The following is a 20,544-nucleotide window of genomic DNA, read 5'->3' on the forward strand; positions in this document are numbered from 1 at the left end:
TTGGATTACTTTTTTCACCTGACGAAGTAATTTTGAGTTTTTAAGGCATCCGATGAAAGGTTTAAAAGGAAAGCGTTGAATTTTGTTTGTTGGAAGTAAGTGCACGGAGAACAAAACACGTTTATAAATATTGAATTTCAGTAAAAGATTGGACATGGTTCATGGAAGGATTCTTATTTGGAAGCAATTGCATGCAGTGAATTAAAGTTATAAATATTTATTTTAAATTTTAAAACATTTCGTTCAGTGTAAAAATTAAGCCGCTTTTATTTGTTCCCATATTGCAGGCCTACACGGACCCCGAGGTAAGCCTGGACGATCGGGTATCAACGGTACGCCCGGAACACCCGGTATCAACGCGTGGAAAATTAAGGTCAACGATACGTTTTCCAATGAGCTGCTCGTACCACCCACGATAGCCGGATCGGGCACACCGGAAGCACTCCGTCCCATAATAGTTAAGGAGGGCAATCACCTCAGATTGCGATGTGCTGCCACTGGAACGCCTAAACCACACGTCGAATGGCGCCGAGAGGACGGAAAAACAATCTCCAATGGTGCATGGCAAGGTAATAAAGAGCCATTCCTTCATGCTTTTAGAATCCTTTCACAGTGTGTTACCAAAGTCGTCTATTGTCCTATCGGGAGCTGTAGGATGGAAAATTGAATTTAAAACTTTCATGCTTCTCTTCTCAACATGCTCTCTTCGTTCCATGCCACCGGCTATTGTCTTTCGTTTGACTCGTTCATGTTCTGGCCGATGGATGACGACAACCTGCAGCTTCGTCGATGGCCGGCCACACGCTCAACATTACCAAAATCAATCGAGTGCACATGGGAGCTTATCAGTGCTTGGCAGACAACGGAATTCCACCACCGGCGAACCAGACGTTCAACATCGAAGTTCAATGTATGTACCATTGACCAGCTGAGGCAGGAATTTCATCACTTTATTTGCCGTACCCCTTCCCATCCTCCACGGACAAAGGCAAAAGAACTCTCCTCCGTAAGCTGCTGTGCTTGAGTGCTTCAGTTTCAATTTGCAATGGATTAGCTTGAATTTTACAACGAAATTATGTTTTGAACTATTTCAATTCGCGAATACTGATCTGTGTGTTTTGTCATGATTTGGATACTACATCTAATTAAAACTATTGCTAGATGATACATTGATGCTTTCGCGTAAATTGAGTACAGCAATGTGATTGAATTTATAATTCAGAATACAACATTGACGTTGAAATGTATTGAGGATTATATGTAGGAGGATTTCGATCATATTGAATCGGTAGAATTAATGGCACATTCGTGATACATAGCTGCATTTTGCTACGCATTTTGTAGAAAGCAATCAAAATGGCCCATGTGTTCAGCCTTCTTCGACATTGGGAATTTAGTTTTCGGGAATGAGATTTGAACTAGTGACAGACGTCCACACTTTAATTGAAGAGCCTTACAATTCTTTGGTGATCCAGCCGACCCTATCTGATTTGGATGAAACATTACACATGTCTATAGTATATGCCTGTATAGTGATCGAAGCGAAGTGGAAATCTCATATTCGATTTTCACCAGCGTGTAAAATATAATTGACAAAAATCCAGCAACCAATGTCATAACGGAAACAATCGATTGGTGGATCCTTAAGGAATTGGTATTTTATATTTTTGATTTTTAAGACAATAAACGAACAAAAATGTCCGTGAATATTTATCCTACAAAGCTCTTGTTAACAACTTATTTTTTTTAATTCTTTATTAAGGAGATTTTTAGCCTATCGCCAGTTCATCTCCGGGGTTAACAACTTTTTTTCGGATACAATTTAGATACGATAATCGGTTTTGTAGTTAAATTCCCTCCCCTTGGCTAGTTTTTGCACCTTGCTATTGGTGGGCGGGCTTAATTTCATGCTAGTGGAGTGTTGGAGACGGTAGGTTTATGGTCGGCGTTGCTGGCTCATGCCGCGATAGAATGGCGTCATGGGCAGGCAATGGCGATTACTTAGCTTCCCCTCTCTGATAAACCACTGCATGAGAGAACCAAAGATCTAGTCTAGCAGTGATAGTATCACACTTGTTACTCCTTTTATTGAGAGCCGCGTCGTAGTACGCTTACGTATAGGCACTGACGTTGGGTGTGATACTGGCGGGTTTTGCCGCAAATCACTTTTATTTTATTTATTTTTTACGCAGATAGGTTTATTTGGGTTTGCAAGGGATTTATACTATTGAAATATTTCAGAAAGTGCTCATCAGTGCTCCTTCTATTTGCGTGACAAGCTTTCATTGTTGTTTTCATTGAGGTATTACTCAGGGAACAACGTTAAACACCATTTTGGTACATGGTATTGTAACTAATCTTATATGTGCTTCATTTTGATTTGGGATAAGTGTTTGAACTATGGTTCGGGATTTCCACTGTGGTGTGCTTCTATTGTGACATACCCATAAGTATTTTTGTGGTGCGACATAGTGGAAACGTGAGAGCGTAATTGGAACATATACCCTATATAATTTAAATATCAGCTAGGAAACTAACTTCAAAATGAAGCATTTTAGTCACATGAAGGTGTTACCTGGGTCGAACTAAGATATAATAAATAGGTATAGGCTTAAATCCAAAGTACTTGAAACACGTTTAATTTTAGATTACAAGCACAAGTGCAGGTACTTAATAAAGCATGGGTTATGCTTGATTAGGTGAATTAGAGCTTTTAATAATTTATTAAATTAGACTAATGAGATATCATAATCATCAAATGAACTTAAATAACAAACTTCAGAAAGTCTAATAACATTAAGTAGATTAACAAAAGAATTAGGATGCGGGGGGTCCGCTTAGAGAGGCAACTAACCTTTAAAGTTGTAGAATAAATCTTCTTATTTAGTCTTGAACTTTAAAAAGAAAACGCAGGCAGACCAATAGCATTTAGCAGATTAACAAGGAGAGGAATAGTTTAGGAAATAAGTAAAAGTAGAGGTATGTGACAATTAATAGCTTTTAAACTTTTGGAGGTATTGTATTCCCCTGAGTTTGTTGTACTCGATTACTATATAATTCTCTCAATACGCGAAATCTCTTATATATGCGGTTAAAGCATTTAAGTTAACTTATTTCTTAGTGTTCAAGTACTTACATTTGTAAACAGCAGTCAATGTTAATCTATGAACTAAACCATACGTAAAATCGATCTTTCCTTATGTGGTATTGATGCATGTTTAACTTTTCGCGGCTGTCGGAATCAACGCGCCTACGTCTTCGGAGCTTATGCAGAAGTGATTCGCAATGCGGTAGAGCTCACCAAAAGTTTTTTTTGAGCTTCTGTAGTATAGAATTTGTTCGGTACGGTCGCGAAATCTTGAAATGATTGATACGTGCGGTAAAATAACTAAATTGAAACAAAGCTCAACAGTAAAATAAGTAGAATATTTAGGGAGGAAACCAAAATTAATCAACTTGCCAACATAGGCTATCACTTTGATTTTGGTGGCACTCTTTAAATGATAATAAGCCTTTTTTCCTCGCTTCGGTTGTCTCGCATGGCTTTCGGAATTCACGCGGTTTTCGTAACTTACATAATTTAGATATTTCGTTCGAAACGGATTTACTTATTCAATCGGTTTACTACGCGGATGTATCAATGCAAAGTAATAAGCGCAATATTAAACGACATTAAATTTGAATCTGATACGGTAGGCCATATAACAGAGTCGATAGCCATTGCAAATCAACCATCTCTACCTGCTTATTTTCCTAACTTTCACTATTATTGCTGTTACTCTGACTATCCCCTATGTTCAACAGCTTTCCTTACTATCCGGTATCGTAAACAGGATTCATTTGACCCCTGTGGTTATTATTCTGTGATGCCAAATCTATACCTCTACCCTGGTGCAGTATGGACAGCGATTTTTCGCTGGTGACTTGGCCCTATGACCCCCTTCTGTGCTTGAAAATGAAATGAAAATGAAATGAAAATGATAATCGGTTTTGTAGTTAAATTTATTTTTATTTATATGTTAAAACAAACACAATCTTAGGATGCTGTAAACGTATTTCAAAACCACCCAAATCGGAATAAGATCCATCCAAATCGGTCAAAAGTGGATTCAGGTCGATTATATTCATTTGTGAATATCATTGTAATTATTGGATCTATATGATTGGATCATACTCAAATTTGGGTAGTTATAATAGCGGGAACAGTTCTTTGTTATACCGTAGAACCCCGTTAGTTTGAACAGTTAAAATGGGCTCATTTAGAATTTGTTAAAATGCTATCCTTACACAGGTGCCCAATGGCGCTATCTACCTGTCTAAGGACACTAGTTAAACAAATTCTCAACATTTATAAATCCTTTATTTTATTTTGGTGTTTGGGACATTTTCATTTTCATTTGTTAGTTTTTTTTTATATAGATGCTTGGACATTTCAACTTAAAAAAAAACATTGTAAACAGTTTTTAAACTCTAGGCCGCTCTTGATTATCTAATATGTATTTGATATGATTTTTCAACAATTTCCCACTATCAATCCACCGTTGCTGGTTTTATGAATCTACGACAATAGGCATTCTCACAGATCCACTGTTGTTCAATTTTCGTAGTTTTCTATTCATACCTATGCAAGTCGAAACTTCGTGCTGTAGTTCCTGAACTAACTGTGCTTTAATCACTTTCACGTGCTCGTCCCGCGAGAGTCATTTTTCATCTACGCGCAACAACAGTGCCCGACTGGAAAACATTTCGAGAGAACAACTTTCCCAATACGACGCGTGCATTTTCCCGCATAGGATCGTACTTTTCTGAACATACCGAAATAGTAGCACGTATCATTGTTTCATGCAATGCGGGGAATATACATTTCACTGTTTTTCACTCATTGTGCAGCAGCTTTCTCGCTTCTCGGAGCAGACTTTTGGCATTGCTACGGAAGGAAGTACCTCAGGAAGCGATTAACACCGCAAAACATGTACACAAAATGTTGCTTTATTCACTCGGTTTTGCTATTTCTGAACGAGGAGAGCTTTTTTAGCCGTCTAGGGTGTGGTGTGAAACAGAATTATGAATCAACTTCCAATTTTCAAACATAATTCAATTCTTGTGTGCTAACTGATTCCGTTTACGATTGCATTTGACACCTTCTAGTTCCGCCGTTGATAAGAGTGCGCAACCAAATGATCTACGCTGTAAATGACTCGACGGCTACATTCGAGTGTGAGGTGAGTAGATAATTCCTAAAATTTCCCAGAATTCAAAGTAAGTCCAAGTAAAATCAACAAACGGAGAAACTTACATCCAGTTCATACTGAATAAAAACTTCCCTAACATTGAATAACCAAATACTAAAGTTTATCCTTGCGTTTATTGAAAACTTTCCAAGATTGTTCAAGTAAGATATGATTCAATTTCTTCACATTGCAAGCTCCGATTCAATTACACGATATCGAAACACCCGTCTACCTGGTATTTCGAAAACCAAAAAGTTCGCCCAAGCTCTCGTTTCATGCTATTTCCCCATCGACGTCGAACTCCATAAATCTCTTGGCCACCAACGAAAAGGAGCATTGGTGCCCGCCCATCCCCACTCAAGTTCAATTTAAGTTATCTCATATTTCCCTTCACCTTGTTCCCACAATTCAACCGAACGGAACCCTTTCCTGAGTTTTGTTTCATTTTGGAATAAATTTTGACAAGTCTAGGCCTATCCCATACCACCTTGGTTCAGCACGCCATCTAAGGCTGTTTTTCTCGTTAGTGCCCGGTGGCAGTCATAAATCTAAATTTATACTTCGTTTGACGCTTCTGTCAGTAGAACGCTCTCAGGTAACGCTTGCGGTTGGCGTCTGGATTGCGCTTGATAAGCATCATCCTTTATTTCCTTCATCGAGAAACTGAGTCCCCAGAGGCAACACAGCGTAAACAATTTTCCTAAGATGTTAGCAAGAGCAGCCACGCCACCATCGTTCAAAGTTGACGGTTACCAATCGTTGGTGGTGGTTCGACTAGGTTCTACGAATAAAAATGAAAACAATACTCGAAAGCCCTTTAGCATAGAGAGGACGTAGGATTAAATTCAACCATCTAGATGAACTCGAGGCGTAGATAGCCATTTGATTACAAATACAATTCCTAACCATGCAAGTGGAATCAAACTACGATTTAAAAAAAATAGAAAATTCCATCAACGACTACAATCTGTCGAGAAACACGATCCATTTATATTTGTCAGTGGTTTAATTATCTGATCTTTCGCGTATCAAACCACATTCCTTGATATGCGATCTGTTCTTCTAACTTTCAGGTGGAAGCATTCCCGGAAGCTGTAAAGTACTGGGAGCGTCAACCTGGAGGTCGTCTGTTAGAACCAGGAGACAAATTCCAGATGGAAACACACAATGACGGGTAAGGCATACATACAAAAGAAGTGAAAGCTCATAAAAAATCGTTTAAATTGTGTTCCTTCTATTGTTCGTCGTCCAACGTACTTACAACAGGCAGCGGACAATTTTCCACCAGTAGCAGCATGATTCATTTTTTACTCGTCGGCGTATAAAACATTGAATTTTTGCGGTGTGCAAGGTTTTTGTGTCCTTTAGTGGTCTCTGCACACTTTTTCTCGTATCTATTCAGGAAAACTTTGCTTCAAACCGAGCCCCGCTACTCGTTCCAATCGACATTTAATCCCTCCGTAAAATACGACCATACTCTGGCAAATGGTGGCATACAGCGAGCTCTACAAAGATAATTCTTTCCCGTATCCGTACATGTATACGGTGGGTGGTACCGTCCACCCAATGCTGTTTCTCGGCTGTCCTTTAACCAATTACACTGATTTTTTGTATGTGATTATTGTCAACCATAAACTAGTCATCTACAGAAAATCAGCTCAATTGGTTGAAGGACAGCCTAAAACTAGCTTTGGGTGGACGGTACCACCCACCGCATAAATGGAGGGATTACTGTACCTCTATGCTAGCGTCATTGTCATCTGGACAGCACTTTATTCTCCACGAATGGAAGCTGTGGAGATGTCTTTTTCCGCGCTATAGGCTACGAAAAGAAGATTACATACACGTATTCACTCATCGCTGCAAATTGATTTTTCTCGTCATTCTCTTAACACACTCAACCATACGATGTTACACCTTGATTCATTGCCATGCTTTAATACAAAATGTGATTGAATTGTGACTTTAACGGAATTAAATTCTTGTTTCCATGTAACTTTGAAACATCATTCTCGAAACTCGAAACGTAAACCTCAACCCTAGCTTATCCGGATTTTTGCCAAAGGCAATTGCTTTATCTTTCCCAGAACTGCCTTTTCGGCTAGAGGCCAATATCCGATGTTTTCAACCGTACGGGTTCGCTTGGTTTGCAAGCCTCTTATGATACGAGACTAAGCCTGTGGGAATTTTATTTGCATATGGAATACCCCTACTTGCTGCCGACCAGAAGCTTTAGATATAAGCCTTCACACCTACCTATGGTCTATGGAATCTGCACCACGTGTGGAGAAGCGAATGCCAACAAGTAACTCATCGTATGAAAAGGAAAGTGTAAAAGTTCGCAATCCGTCGCTCCGTTGTCCATCCAATCTCGACACTCTCCCTACCGGTTGCAAATCCTTCAAGTGTTACGTGTACAGTACGGATAAGGATTGTTATTCCTTTCACTTCAAAAAGAATCTTCTTCCTTTTGCAATGCAGCCGAAGGGGTTTTCCAACAGGATCGGTCCAGCCTAGTTACCGAACATTTGTATGTTATGTCATATCATGGGCGTGTGCTCATCTTACCGGTAGCTGCGGTTTCCGGCAGCAACAGACGGGGACACAGTGGGTATCGCAGATGTAGTTCATTGATTTAATGACATTGACCAAAGATCAAAACGACCACTTGTTAAATTATGGCGCTTCTACCCATAAATCCCTCCAACAATTCGTAGACACATTCCAGTGAATTGCGATACCACGAGGTGTCGACTTTGATTTACTTTTTGGGCCCGCTATAAAAAGTATACTTTTTCGTTTTTCTCCTCTAATTTTGATCGTCATATCTATTGCTACTAAATTTAATGAAACTTGTTTTAAAAAAATCACAAATCAATCAAAGAAAAATATAGTTGTATTATAAATCTTTTACCCATTCTGCATAAGATCAAAATCATCATAATCGGGCATAATCGGCAAAAGAAGAAGTCTGCAAGTACTGGACGAAATACGCGTATCGTCCAAAAGATAAAAAATAAAATGTAGATAACGGAATTTAAAGGACATTACCCAACCCAATCTATCTCCTATATAAAAAAAAAAAAAAAAACCCAATCCAATCCAGAAACTTTTCACGGTCGTTGAATCCGACTCAAATTTGAGTTCCAATTATTCAAATTTTCAAAAACACTGGTCGTTCATAGGTTTTTCCTTAAAAATCTGCTCGTATATGAGTTAGAGATGAACTAGCCTTCGGCTAAAAATCTCTCAAACATTAAAAAAAAAAATGCTCGTATATGAGAAAAGATGAGAGCAATTTTACTCATTCTATATCCCAATGACGCAGTGACTCGTAAACTGAGTATACTTTAGAGTAGAATTTCCTTATAATCAAGCAGATATTTGAGGAAAATTGAGGAAATTTTACTAAGTCTGAGTGACCTGCGTTTTTGCGAATTTGAGCAAATAGAATATATTCAACGGTCGTGTGTGATATCTTTTACATACACATATTTGGCTAGTTCTTGAAAATTTGTCAGTATCAAATGAAGTGGGCTCAAATAAGTCTGATATTAGGTGTTAAGTTACTTTAAAATATTGGTAATGAATACTAAATCACTCCCTTTCAGTTCCATTTTCAAAATATATGATCAAAAAATACATAAGCGTAGTAACCTTTTTGCATAACTGATTCAAAAGATTTTGTTTTTTAAACGAACATAGCTTTTTCAAGTAATTTATGTTAAAACCATTGGTTAGTACTTAACCATTCTTCTTTCCGTAAAACAACGGTGGGAATATTTCGCTCACCTTTCACCGTAATTAATTTTGTTTTAAAAACTCTTCACTCCACACGGCACTTACGTTTGTGATAATAACCCGAGGTTTGCACGAAAGATTCACTTCGGACATCACAAACCGAACCAAAATATGCATTCTGGAAAAACTGGATTGTGTACTAATGGACTATTAAAAGAACTGCCATTACATTTATTGTATGAAACATATGCAGAGGATGTAACAAATCCAACCTAACATTTCATGTTGAACACGCCGATCAGAGAACAAATCTTCTCAGTTTACGTTTATCTAGAATGTGAAGTCATGTTGAAACTTTACAATTCCTATTGATTTCGCCAGAATTAATTTTTTACCACTTTCTACCCAGCTACCCAATGTGTGTCTGTAAGGTCAGGTCTGCTCGAGCATGTCATACATAGCCTCAGGATGTGGTTCTTACCTCACGCTTCCTAGCTTCTTTTTCACTTTTCATTAGAGATGAAATTTGTTTTGAAATCAGACACAACACTGAGCGACAGCAGAAGAACTGGAAAATGCTCTGTGACATCGAGTGTGGTTTACTTTTCTGATTCTCTATGTTTCCTTTTTCAATTTTATTTTCCTTCTACCGTCGGGGTGCATGACGAGAGCTGCTTTTGTGGTTAAAAGCAGGAAATTTAATTAGAAAAGTAATCTACGCTCATGATCTTGTAACTTGAAAAGTTTTCTTTTTTTAGAACTTCACGGCAAGTTTCTAGGAATATTTAATGGTCTTCAAAATCTGGAAATTTCAGCAGGAATAGGCTTATAGAACGCTCATAGCAAAAATAAATGTACCGTGTGCTTTTACTCTGTCACACAGCTTTTTTTTCGTTTACGATAGATCAAAACATTGAACAAAACGAAAAAAACACCAAAGATTTTTTTTTGTTTATTAATTTATTTGATAAGGCTCAACCGAATTAACTTTACAGAGCCGAGGATTCTTGTTCACTTTACAATACATCTTACAACTATAGTCAAAAGGTACAACACAATAAACATTTTATCCACCAGAACGTACGGCAGATTTGCCAACGGGGGTCAAAGCACTTCCATTGCAGCAATGGACTAAAACGTGGTCCGCACTCACACATTCATCACGAAACGGTAGCTTTCCAAAGTCGACGCATCGACTGAAAGAACTGCTTATGAAAAACAATGAGGAGGACCACACAATGGTTGCTGCCGAGTAAACAGATGATCGCGTGACACACATTGAGAGTGGTCAGCTTCTGTCGTCAGCCGAGTGAACACCCCAACAAACAATTTGAGCTAAATAATGGCTGAATAAGCCATTTTTTACCTGAAGAATCATATTTTTGCCTGAATAAGCTCTTATTCTGTATGCAATGTTTGTTGGGACTTTATGATAGAATATTGATTTTTTTTTGTATTCCATCCTGACAATGCAGAAGCATGTGAGTGAACATGAACTACGTCGATCATTTTTTATTCTAAAACCCCTGTGTAGACAATTGTCGAAGCGTTTTTTTTTCTTCTTATATGGACCGTAGACAATTTTCAACTCCTGTAAAATGTCTACGTAGTTTAATAATGGCCCCTCAATGGGCTCACTTATTTTAGACCATGAAAATCAAAAGTAACTGTGGATTTCTTACATTCTCTGCATATGTTCCTTACAACAAATGTAACATACAATGGACTGTAGAGTACAAGAATTTTTCTTCCAGGATTAGGTATTATTTTCGTATAAAACCTTCACGAGATCATTTTCTAGCCGCAGTGCATTTGGAAAAAACATTTTCCATTTCAATTTTGTCCAAAACGCAAATGGGATCGACTTGCTATGAGCGGCAGTATATCTGAATATAAGAAAACTCTTGATTGATTTTTCAGTGGCACTGAAATATAGGAACCAACTGAACTGAAACCACATTTGTTTAATCAGTACCTAAACCCTATTTCTCAAGCTAAGATTCATAGGATAAATGGCATAAATGAACATCGCCTTATTCCACAGATATAAATCAATAATGCGGTTAAACATAACCAACATTAGGCAAACGGACTTTGGCGAGTACCATTGTATTGCCAAGAACGAGCTGGACATAACGCAAGCAGAGTTTCATTTGATGGAACACGCACCCTACATGATTCATCGGCCTGGCGGAATGGGCGATACACAAGAATATGGCAGACCACCGCCCAAAGTGGAATCCTACGAGGATATCTGTGGGCCGCCAACTAGTTGTCCTGAGTGTCCTGATCCAAGGTAAGGCTAGCATTTAACACAGGAGAATTTAAAATATCACTTGGCATACTTTTTCAACTCAAAGAGACATCAAATGCAAGGACGCGATTGTTTCATTGTACGATTTGGTTGGAAACTTGGAGATCAAACAGACTGGAAATGTGAGCTACCCAGGTTTACCAAATAGAACAACAGGTGGGTTGTGGCTTATTAAAAATTAAACTAGGAGACAGTACAAACTACACCTATACCCATTGAATTCATGTTTGGTGTTGCTCACATCACATGCATTAATACACGCACCGAACGATGTTTACAGATTGTGTCCTATACGCCGTTGGAAAGCCTGTGTATCACAAATTTACCGAACAAAACTACGGTGCATGGCTGAAGGATGCTGCTCCGAGGAATGATGCGGTTGAGAAGAAGATATGGGCCACGCGGGAAAACGACACGATTCGTCTGTACGAATTCGCCAACAAAACCACGTACCGAAACAATGTGGCCACCAAGACATATCGGCTGGACAAGCCATTCCGGGTGGGTATCCAATACATTCATCTAAATACAATGGAGCACATCAGGATGGGATTCAACATAGACGTGCTGTTTTCGAACACTCTGGGATAACAAGAATCACGAACATGAACATCAATTAAAACGCACGATGACATAGACAGACAGACGAGTGTGGTTTTGATGATGGTTGATCTGATTTTGCAATGATTGAAGTGCGGAGCATTGTTGATATTATGCAATTCAATTGGAGTTTGTTGTGTAAGCAGCACAATACAAATTATTATCTTTCCATATCATCTAGTGGTTTGTTTTAAATTGCAACAAGTGCAAATTAATCAATCTGGATAATTAGACTGCAAAGTTATTAAATGGCATGGGAGTATTTTTGAAAAAGGTCGGTGTATTTAATTAACTTTATTGCAGAGATGCATTACAATGATTGCCCTGTCTAACATATATGTATTTCAAATTGAATTCCACATACACACACACACACCCATAATTAATACCACACTCTATTATCAACGAGCAAGATCACGATACATAACTTTAATCCTAATAACAATGCGATCAGCCTTGGGACTAGACGGCAGACATCCAACACAGAAGACGAGAGGGTAGAAATATACTAAGGATTTTGCCAAGCCACATAAACCAGTATTATATGACAGCAATGACAATAACATTCGCTATCTTGTCATGTACGAGTGCCGCTGTTGTGTTCCCTCATCTTCTCATCTTTTCTCACATTTTGTTGAAATCTAATACAGGGCAACGCTCACGTGGTCTTCAACGGGTCATTCTACTACAACGAGCGGAACTCGCCACGAATCATCAAATATGACCTCAACCTGGAACGGCAGACCGGTAAGTGAATGTCATGTCGGTATGGTGCACACGTACATGCGTTTACAATGGATAAGTAGTGATAAGGATGTGCTAGATGCATTCTGCTGCTGGAGCTTTATGGAGCTTCTCAACCCATCGAAAGGTTTACTGTTGATGATCGAATTTCCTAGTAACAACATATTGATTTTCGTATAACATGAGAATGCGAACATCCCTATATCGTTATCACCTCCCTTCCTGGAAGATTAGTGTTGAAAATGTGACACCCGTTTCGAAAGTCATGACATTGTACGCAGTATGGTTAGAGCGACATCAATTTGAAATTTACTCGTTAGCTACGTAAACACGGCTCTGTGGCTCTTTGTAGGCCTTCAACTGCTTTATATGGTGCACGTATATTTAAATCTGTACGAAATGGTTTTATGACCAATCGCTTAACCTTTCAACAATTTACTTACCAATGAAAACTAATCTTCAACACATTTCGAACAATTGAACCGATAATGTTCCGATATATATATAATATACAGCCATTCCATAGCAAAACCGATATAGTGGTTCTCAGAATTTCTTAAAAATGGGTAGTTTTGTTCCATATCGCAAAATATTAGACCCGTATTTTATATCTCGGTTCATACAAATTTCCAAAACATTGTATGGACGATTGTCTATGCGGGGAGAAGGGGGGAACTAAAACCTTTAAAAATCGGTCTACGTAGTTTATGAACAGCCCTTATATACACAGGATGACTGGTAATTTGTGTTACACCCGAAAGAAGGTGAAAGTTGACCACATTTGCAGCAAAAAATTGTATGGCAAGGTAGGTCGAAAAATCATTTCTTACCGAGTTATTGATCTATTTATTTTACATTGCCAATCAACACTACCACTTTCAGTTCAGGCACTCGCGAATATTACCAAAGTCTAGGGAGTAAGCATTGCTTGGCTACTATGATCAATTTTTGTTTACTAACCACTCTATTCAATTGGCGCCACAGGCGCTCAACTCAAAATTAAGTAAGAATAACTTAAATTTTGGATTTTTTTTTCTCTTCTTGCCCGGTCGTGCAACATTTTTGATTGCTTATGAATACCAAAATGAGGCACTTAGAATCAGTAGAACATTAATTGCTCAATAGCTCGGTAAGGAATGATTTTTTGACTTAATTCTATGTCTAGTAGGAGTTGGGTCGAAAACTCGAGGTAGGTAGTTATATTCCTTATCGCAAAATATTAGACCCGTATTTTTTTTATTAGGGTGTCCAGTTCCATGTTAGGGTGGTCTAAAAAATCCATTTTTTTTTCAAAAATTATTTTTTTTTTAAATTTATTACTTTTGAATCTTTGATTTCAAAGATCAAACTATTAAATAAACATTAATTTAAAATACTTTTTTTGCAAAAATATAATGATGTTAAAAAATTAGGATTTTGTATTGAAAAATATTGATTGCATTTGTTTTTTATGGTTTTCACGGCTTTTAGACAGGGTGCAATATGTTATTATATTTTTCATTGAAAATTTAATCTTTTTTACAAATTATATTAAAATCAGGTTCTTTTTCGTGTTTGTTTTATACATTTTTTAAGTTATCAAGTTTTGGATTTTCCCTCAATACTCCTATGTGACAAGACTACCATGCGTTTCCATTTATACATAGCTAACATAGACATATAATCTATCCCTATTATTTGTTTTTTCTACAATGTATTTATAATTACCTTTCATTTGATATTTTGATCTTTGAAATCGATCTAGTGGTTCAAAATCTATGAATTTAAAAAAATAGTTTTGGAAAAATCGAGAAAAATCGATTTTTTGACCAATCTAACATGGAAATGGTCACCCTAATGACAAAATACGGGTATATTTTACGATAAGAACAAAACAACTAATTATTACGAAGTTCTGATGAGGGTTTTTGATCTAATTTCCGTCCTACTAAGCACAACCCGCGCTTTACCTCTCTTTTCTGAATGAGTTAAACAACATCAATGAAAATTTGTATCATAGATGACTTCTAAATTTATTCACCTCTCCATACGTACCGTTGGATTTGATAAAGAGTCACAAATTGTTGAGATATTGTTTAAAATCTGATACTGCTTCTTGATTCTAAATTCGTTCTACGAGTTTCAATTCCGTCCTAATGCATTGAAACGCCATTAGATTTTCTTCGTCCTACGGATAAACGTAGAAAAAGGGGATTCGCTAGGAGCGCTTCTTTTGTTTTGAGAATAATGAGCGTAAATATTCATACAATGCGCTCTAACAGGATTTATTATGTAGCTAACGAACTAACGCATCGGAACAAACCTATTTTTGCCTTTCTGCACAGTGAAATCATTGATATTATTCATCTTTTCTGATCGATAGAACGGAAATGGGTGATTACGACGAAGTAGCGCTCTACCCTACCACTATATCGTTTTGCTATGGAATGGCTGTATACGTATACTTTATTTCTTCCATCTATGGTATGTTTCTACGTGAAACTCTCATTCATCCGTGATATATTACCTGACACACACCAACAGAAATCATAGTTACTGACTGCCTCGTGCTGTTCCTTTTTCCCTGCTTCCATCCAATCAGCGGTCAAGGAGATAGAGGGTGTTGCAACGAATGGGTCCAATTATCTATACACGACCGAGTTCAACTACATGGACTTTAACGTGGACGACAATGGCCTGTGGGTCATCTACTCTACACCCGATTCCAATAACACCATCGTTGCCAAGGTAATGTAATAATAATACCCTTTTGGCCACGCATCACTTGAAAGCGAATATTACGCTTTTTGGTTCCTCATAAACTATCGGAAATGGACTTTAGACTGAGGCAAATTTTAAAATTTTCGCTCAACAGAGCTCAAACGGTTCCAGATTGGGTCCTGATTAGCTTTCGGAAGCTATAACATTTGGATTTGAAACTGACTTTTTACAAACCACTTTATGTTTATCTATTGTAAAAGCAATCATTCTATTCTAGCTGTTTAACCATATTACTATGAAAAAAAAAGTTGTTATCACTATATGAGTATAGAATTTTTCCAGTTCCAACTTTGTAGAAAATCATTCTTCAGCTAAGGACACCTTAAAAAGCCCGAAACGTTTTCATTTTACATTGTATACGTGTTGTTTATGTGAAATTTCTAGCCCTTTGAACTTGGCAGAATACTAGACCCATAGTTTAAGAAACATAAATGGTAAGTGCAAAATCAGTTTTCAGTCCAATGCATCAGGAACCGTTTGAGCAATGTTGAGTAAACATTCCCAACATTTGCATCAGTCTAATAATGGACATACCTACTTACTTGCATCCAGAAAAGCATGCTTGGCATACACAGTTTTGGTCACGAACTGCTCATTTGCTACTAACTTTGCACACAGTTGACGAAATATAGTTCGTTTTGCAGCAGTAGATAGAATAGAGTTTAAGCTTGTTATAGATACGTAAAAACAACGTTGATTTTAATTCTATATTTGTTTTTGCGTTGTTAAAATTAAGTGAGAAATGCTTGTAAAAATTAAGTGAAAAATCTCGGACTTTAAATTCTATCAATTACATTAAAGAAAAACAGATTTCAACAACTGAGTGAAAAGTTATGCTAGGCATGCAGAAAAGAGATAGATTAACAATTTGATGTTGTCAACTTTGGGGATGTATTCTGGGGGAAAAAGTTCAAAATGCGGACCAAAAGCCATCCACTTCCGGCTGGATGAACTGTATAATTGGATAACGCTCACTTGATAATTGCTGGTGCTGTTTTTGCGACACTTTCTCACAGCTCAACGAATACAACCTAGATATTCAGTTTAGTTGGAATATAAGCGTGAACCATCACAAGGTGGGCGAGATGTTCATCGTTTGCGGTGTGCTCTATGCAATTGATTCCGTAACTGAGCGAAACACGAAAATCAGACTGGCTTTGGACATGTATCACAGCAAACTGCTTGATGTCAGTCTTACCTTCACCAATCCGTTCCGGAAAACGACTACAGTGGGCTACAATCCTAAAAATAAGGTAAGTATTTCATACACTATTAAACATAAACAAAAATTTACCCCTTGAAAGGCAAGGATACATTAGCTGTTTTTTTAACTTGTATATGCAAATTTTGATAACATACCCATATCCAAATTTAAACAACAATCATTCAAAAAGAGAACTTACACAATTTTGATTTTCTAGATTTTTTTTTAAACTTTATGATAGAGATTTTTAGCCGTAGGCTAGTTTATCTCTAAATGACTTTCTAGAGTGCAATCAAATGTTGCTAAACTTTTAACCCAAAATTTTTGATTTTAATCTTCAATATCCTGTAGACCAGGAATCCTACAAAAAACCTGAGTCCATACCATGAATCAAAACAAATGAAACAATTTTCGGTTGTGGAGCTGCTCAGCCCCCAGTAGCCTTTAACCCTACATGCAAACGAGCATAACGAGTTTTTGATAAATGGCCAGCGCTTTGCCTCCATTGAATGAATCTGGTAAAGTTATTTCATTTCAACCGCACTAGAAAATGGCATGTTCAACCATGCACAGCTATCCCGAATTCCTTGCGTACCTCATCCCGAAACAATGAAGGCTTGCGGTAGGTAGATATGTACTACAATGCTTTCAACCGATACATGTTTAGAGCATTGTTTGAGAAAGTGCTTGTTTACAAATCAATTATGCAAATGAACCACGTTGGCACTGGCCTTATTTCGAATTCAAAACCCCCAAGACAAGAAGATGCCTTCATTCAACAGGCTTCCATGGTCCAGTGGAAGAGGACAAAATGCATCTTCCTCTCCCTAACCCGGACAAACTGCACAGGTCAATTGTAATTAATTGTATACTGATTGCCAGCTACTGACCTGGATCGATTTCTGAATGAAGAGTAAACCTATTTCATGAAAATTGATTCCATACAATCGATAGAATCTTCCCTTTGGACTCGAAGTCTATTAAACCATTTATTCATAGCATATTGCAGCATCTTGACATTCATAGGTTTTATTTCAATTATCATCTAAAATTGCAGGAACTGTACACCTGGGATCGAGGCAATCAGTTGACCTACCCGATACGGTATCACGTTAATGACTACAACAGTACGGCCACCGACAAGACAGAAGACGCTCTCAATCCCCAGATGCAAACGGGTTATGACATTTTTCACGATCATGATAATGGTAACGATGCTGGCCGTTAGAAACTGGATGGTTCTACTATAGTGGGTGTAAATATAGTTGGAAAAAGCTAATGAGATTCATACCTATGGTGTGATTCCATAGAGCAACCTTATATTTGTTTGTCTTTCTACAATTAAAAGATGCTTTCCTAACAATTGATGGTAATTTACGATGAGGGATGCGCCTTCATAATGATTTTCTCTGTTGTGACGTAAAACAAAGTAAATGTAGTATTAGCAATGTCCGAAGTCAACTCTATTTTATACTGAAATATACCCAATGAAATTTTTAAATACAGTCCTTCTTGTAGTATCAACATTGATTATCCGAAATTTCCTCTATCGTTACATTTTTAAGAAACATAGTTATTTGAACATTATGTTCTACTGCAGTTGCACATCTTCCCGTACACTTATCGTTTTTAGCTGTTAGTCGAGAAGGAGCATTAATGGACTTTATGTTCTGCTTTGAATTCCACCTCGTAACAAAAAAAAAGTTTCCCAAACCGTTAAAATAACCTCGCTAATGGAACGTGCATTTGAGTCTATTGCTTTTCGTTCCGCATGTACACTTCTCCTGTGGCGTTCTACGAGCCAAGTACAGTACATTTAAAAGACGCTGAAAGAAAAACGAGTACAGCAACCCCTCCATATATGCGGTGGGTGGTACCTACCACTTTTGTATCACTAATTCACTTTCACTCTTACTTTCACTATCACTTTGAACTATAACAGACACGTATTTCGTTTACTAGGGGAAATGTCTCTAATGTTGGCCTATGGATCTAAGATTGGGCCCATCGCTAAAAATCTGCTATTTATCAATTTTATCTAGATGAATGCGTTATTGGGACGTTACTAATGGATATTTTTGGTTGCTATTGAAAATTTAATCGATTGCTGAATTTATGTATGGGCCCAAATTAGGGACACTTAGGCCGACATTACCTGCATTTCCCCTACTTGCAAACTTCTTCAGTGTAGAATTAAAAGGAAAAATCGACGAAAAAGGTACACAATTATTCTACTAAAACGCTCATCCATCAATTTAGATAGATTTTTTGTTTATTATTAGCAACCGGTGTTAACTAACGGTTTTAAATTGGCTCACACTGAACTATCCTATAGGGCCTGGCCTTAGAGTTACCTCTATGTTATTAGTGTCAACCATAAACTAGTTATCTACAGAAAATCAGCTCAATTGGTTCTCGGTACCATCAACCGCATAAATGGAGGGATTACTGTACGAACGTATTTCCTGTCATGTGGTGCAATTGGTTCGAGACGAGTTGATTTTAACACAATTCCCACTTCCTCCATTATTCTCGAAATGTATGCTGTCGATACTTGTATTAGCAAATGCGAACACCAGCCATGCTAACACAAGCATATAATGTTGTCTCATTAGTTACCCGAAACGAAATTAAGATACTTTGAGAAACTGAAACAGCGAAGAAAGACCCATCTCATTGACAAGGGAATGTCATAATAATACACCCTGAATGTTCGACCGGGAAATCCAAAATATGAGCGGTGTAAAAACAGATAGGGGAAATGCCTATACCAGCAATATCTTCACCTATTATCGTCAGGGAGGTAAACAAAGCTCTATTGATACTCTGAACAGTGATGCCACATATACAGATTTCCCAAGGCGAACCAGCCAATGGCTGAAAGCCTTGTAAATAAAGGAAAAAAAAAAAAAAAAAAAAACATATACAGATTTCTCAATGTTTTGATTTAAAAAAAAAAAAACATTAAGATTTTTCAGATAATTCAAATAAGCGGAATATATTTTTCACCCTGGATTGTATTTATTCATTCCGATAAATAATCGTTTCTTCCTTTTGAGCAGCTACGAGAACCAAACCCAAATTAAATTTTTACAAAATAAAATATAATTTTATTGTCTTCGTTAATTTTGAACGGACTTCTGATGTTCAGATGTTTCAATTTCTGATTGCTCGTTTAGATGAATGTTAGTTTTTGTTTATTTATTTTTAAATGAAACATAGGGTAGAGAACTACTTCGGCCTAATCGCCCATTTTGGGCCTATCGAGCAGAAATCTTCAAATAAATCCATGATTTTAGAGCTAACAAGTCAATTATGCGTTTGTTATGATACTTTAGTTAATAAGCTACCGAGCGAAGTCAACGAGAACGCGTGATATGAAGGTTTGCACCCATTATTCCCAAAAACAAAAGAAGCGCTCAGCGAATCATGTTTTATCTTCATCCGATAAGCCGAAGTGAATTCATTGGCGTTTCAATGCGTTAGGCCGAGTTTAGAATCCGTAGGGCGAGTTTGGCGTCAAGAAGCAGTGTTAGACTTTTGACAATATCTCAACGATTGGATTCTCTTTATAAAATCTTACGGTACGTACGGAAAGGTAAATAAATTTGGAAGCCATCAGTAATAATAACATTCAGTTTGGAGCTAAACTGCGCTAGATTAAGAAAGACTAAGTGCGGGTTGTGCTTAATAGGCCGGAAATGGGGTAGTTAACCCTACTATGGGCACATAAAAACCAACTTTTTGACACATATTTGGAACAGTAAAAAAGAAACACTTTAGAAGATTCACTATCCGGATATCCGGATAGTTACTATCTGCCTGATAACCATCTCAATGATATTATTTCAATATTGGGCACTAAAAAGCATGATTTATTGATATTCTATTTGTCCGAAAGTAATTTTATTGAAAAAACTGAAGTATCCGGATAGTTGAAGTCCCAGCTC

At 37.4% G+C, this 20,544-nt stretch overlaps 1 protein-coding gene across 1 annotated transcript in view; it reads left to right on the forward strand.

Moving 5' to 3' along the window:
* The window catches only part of LOC135698742 (uncharacterized), a 98,661-nt gene extending 80,597 nt beyond the window's left edge, over positions 1-18,064 (forward strand). Inside the window, exons 7-17 of the mRNA XM_065218848.1 lie at positions 288-569; positions 782-910; positions 5,149-5,222; positions 6,305-6,405; positions 11,017-11,268; positions 11,333-11,442; positions 11,567-11,787; positions 12,537-12,633; positions 15,212-15,357; positions 16,407-16,643; positions 17,652-18,064. Coding sequence (XP_065074920.1) covers positions 288-569; positions 782-910; positions 5,149-5,222; positions 6,305-6,405; positions 11,017-11,268; positions 11,333-11,442; positions 11,567-11,787; positions 12,537-12,633; positions 15,212-15,357; positions 16,407-16,643; positions 17,652-17,822 — 1,820 coding nt within the window. The 3' untranslated portion in view covers positions 17,823-18,064. The remainder of the gene's footprint in view (positions 1-287; positions 570-781; positions 911-5,148; positions 5,223-6,304; positions 6,406-11,016; positions 11,269-11,332; positions 11,443-11,566; positions 11,788-12,536; positions 12,634-15,211; positions 15,358-16,406; positions 16,644-17,651) is intronic.
* The last annotated feature ends 2,480 nt before the right edge of the window (positions 18,065-20,544 follow it).

Source organism: Ochlerotatus camptorhynchus, unplaced genomic scaffold (assembly GCF_037179485.1).
Source record: "Ochlerotatus camptorhynchus isolate MF236.1 unplaced genomic scaffold, CSIRO-AGI_Acam_v1.1 ptg000094l, whole genome shotgun sequence".
In the NCBI taxonomy this organism is placed as follows: Eukaryota; Metazoa; Arthropoda; class Insecta; order Diptera; family Culicidae; genus Ochlerotatus; species Ochlerotatus camptorhynchus.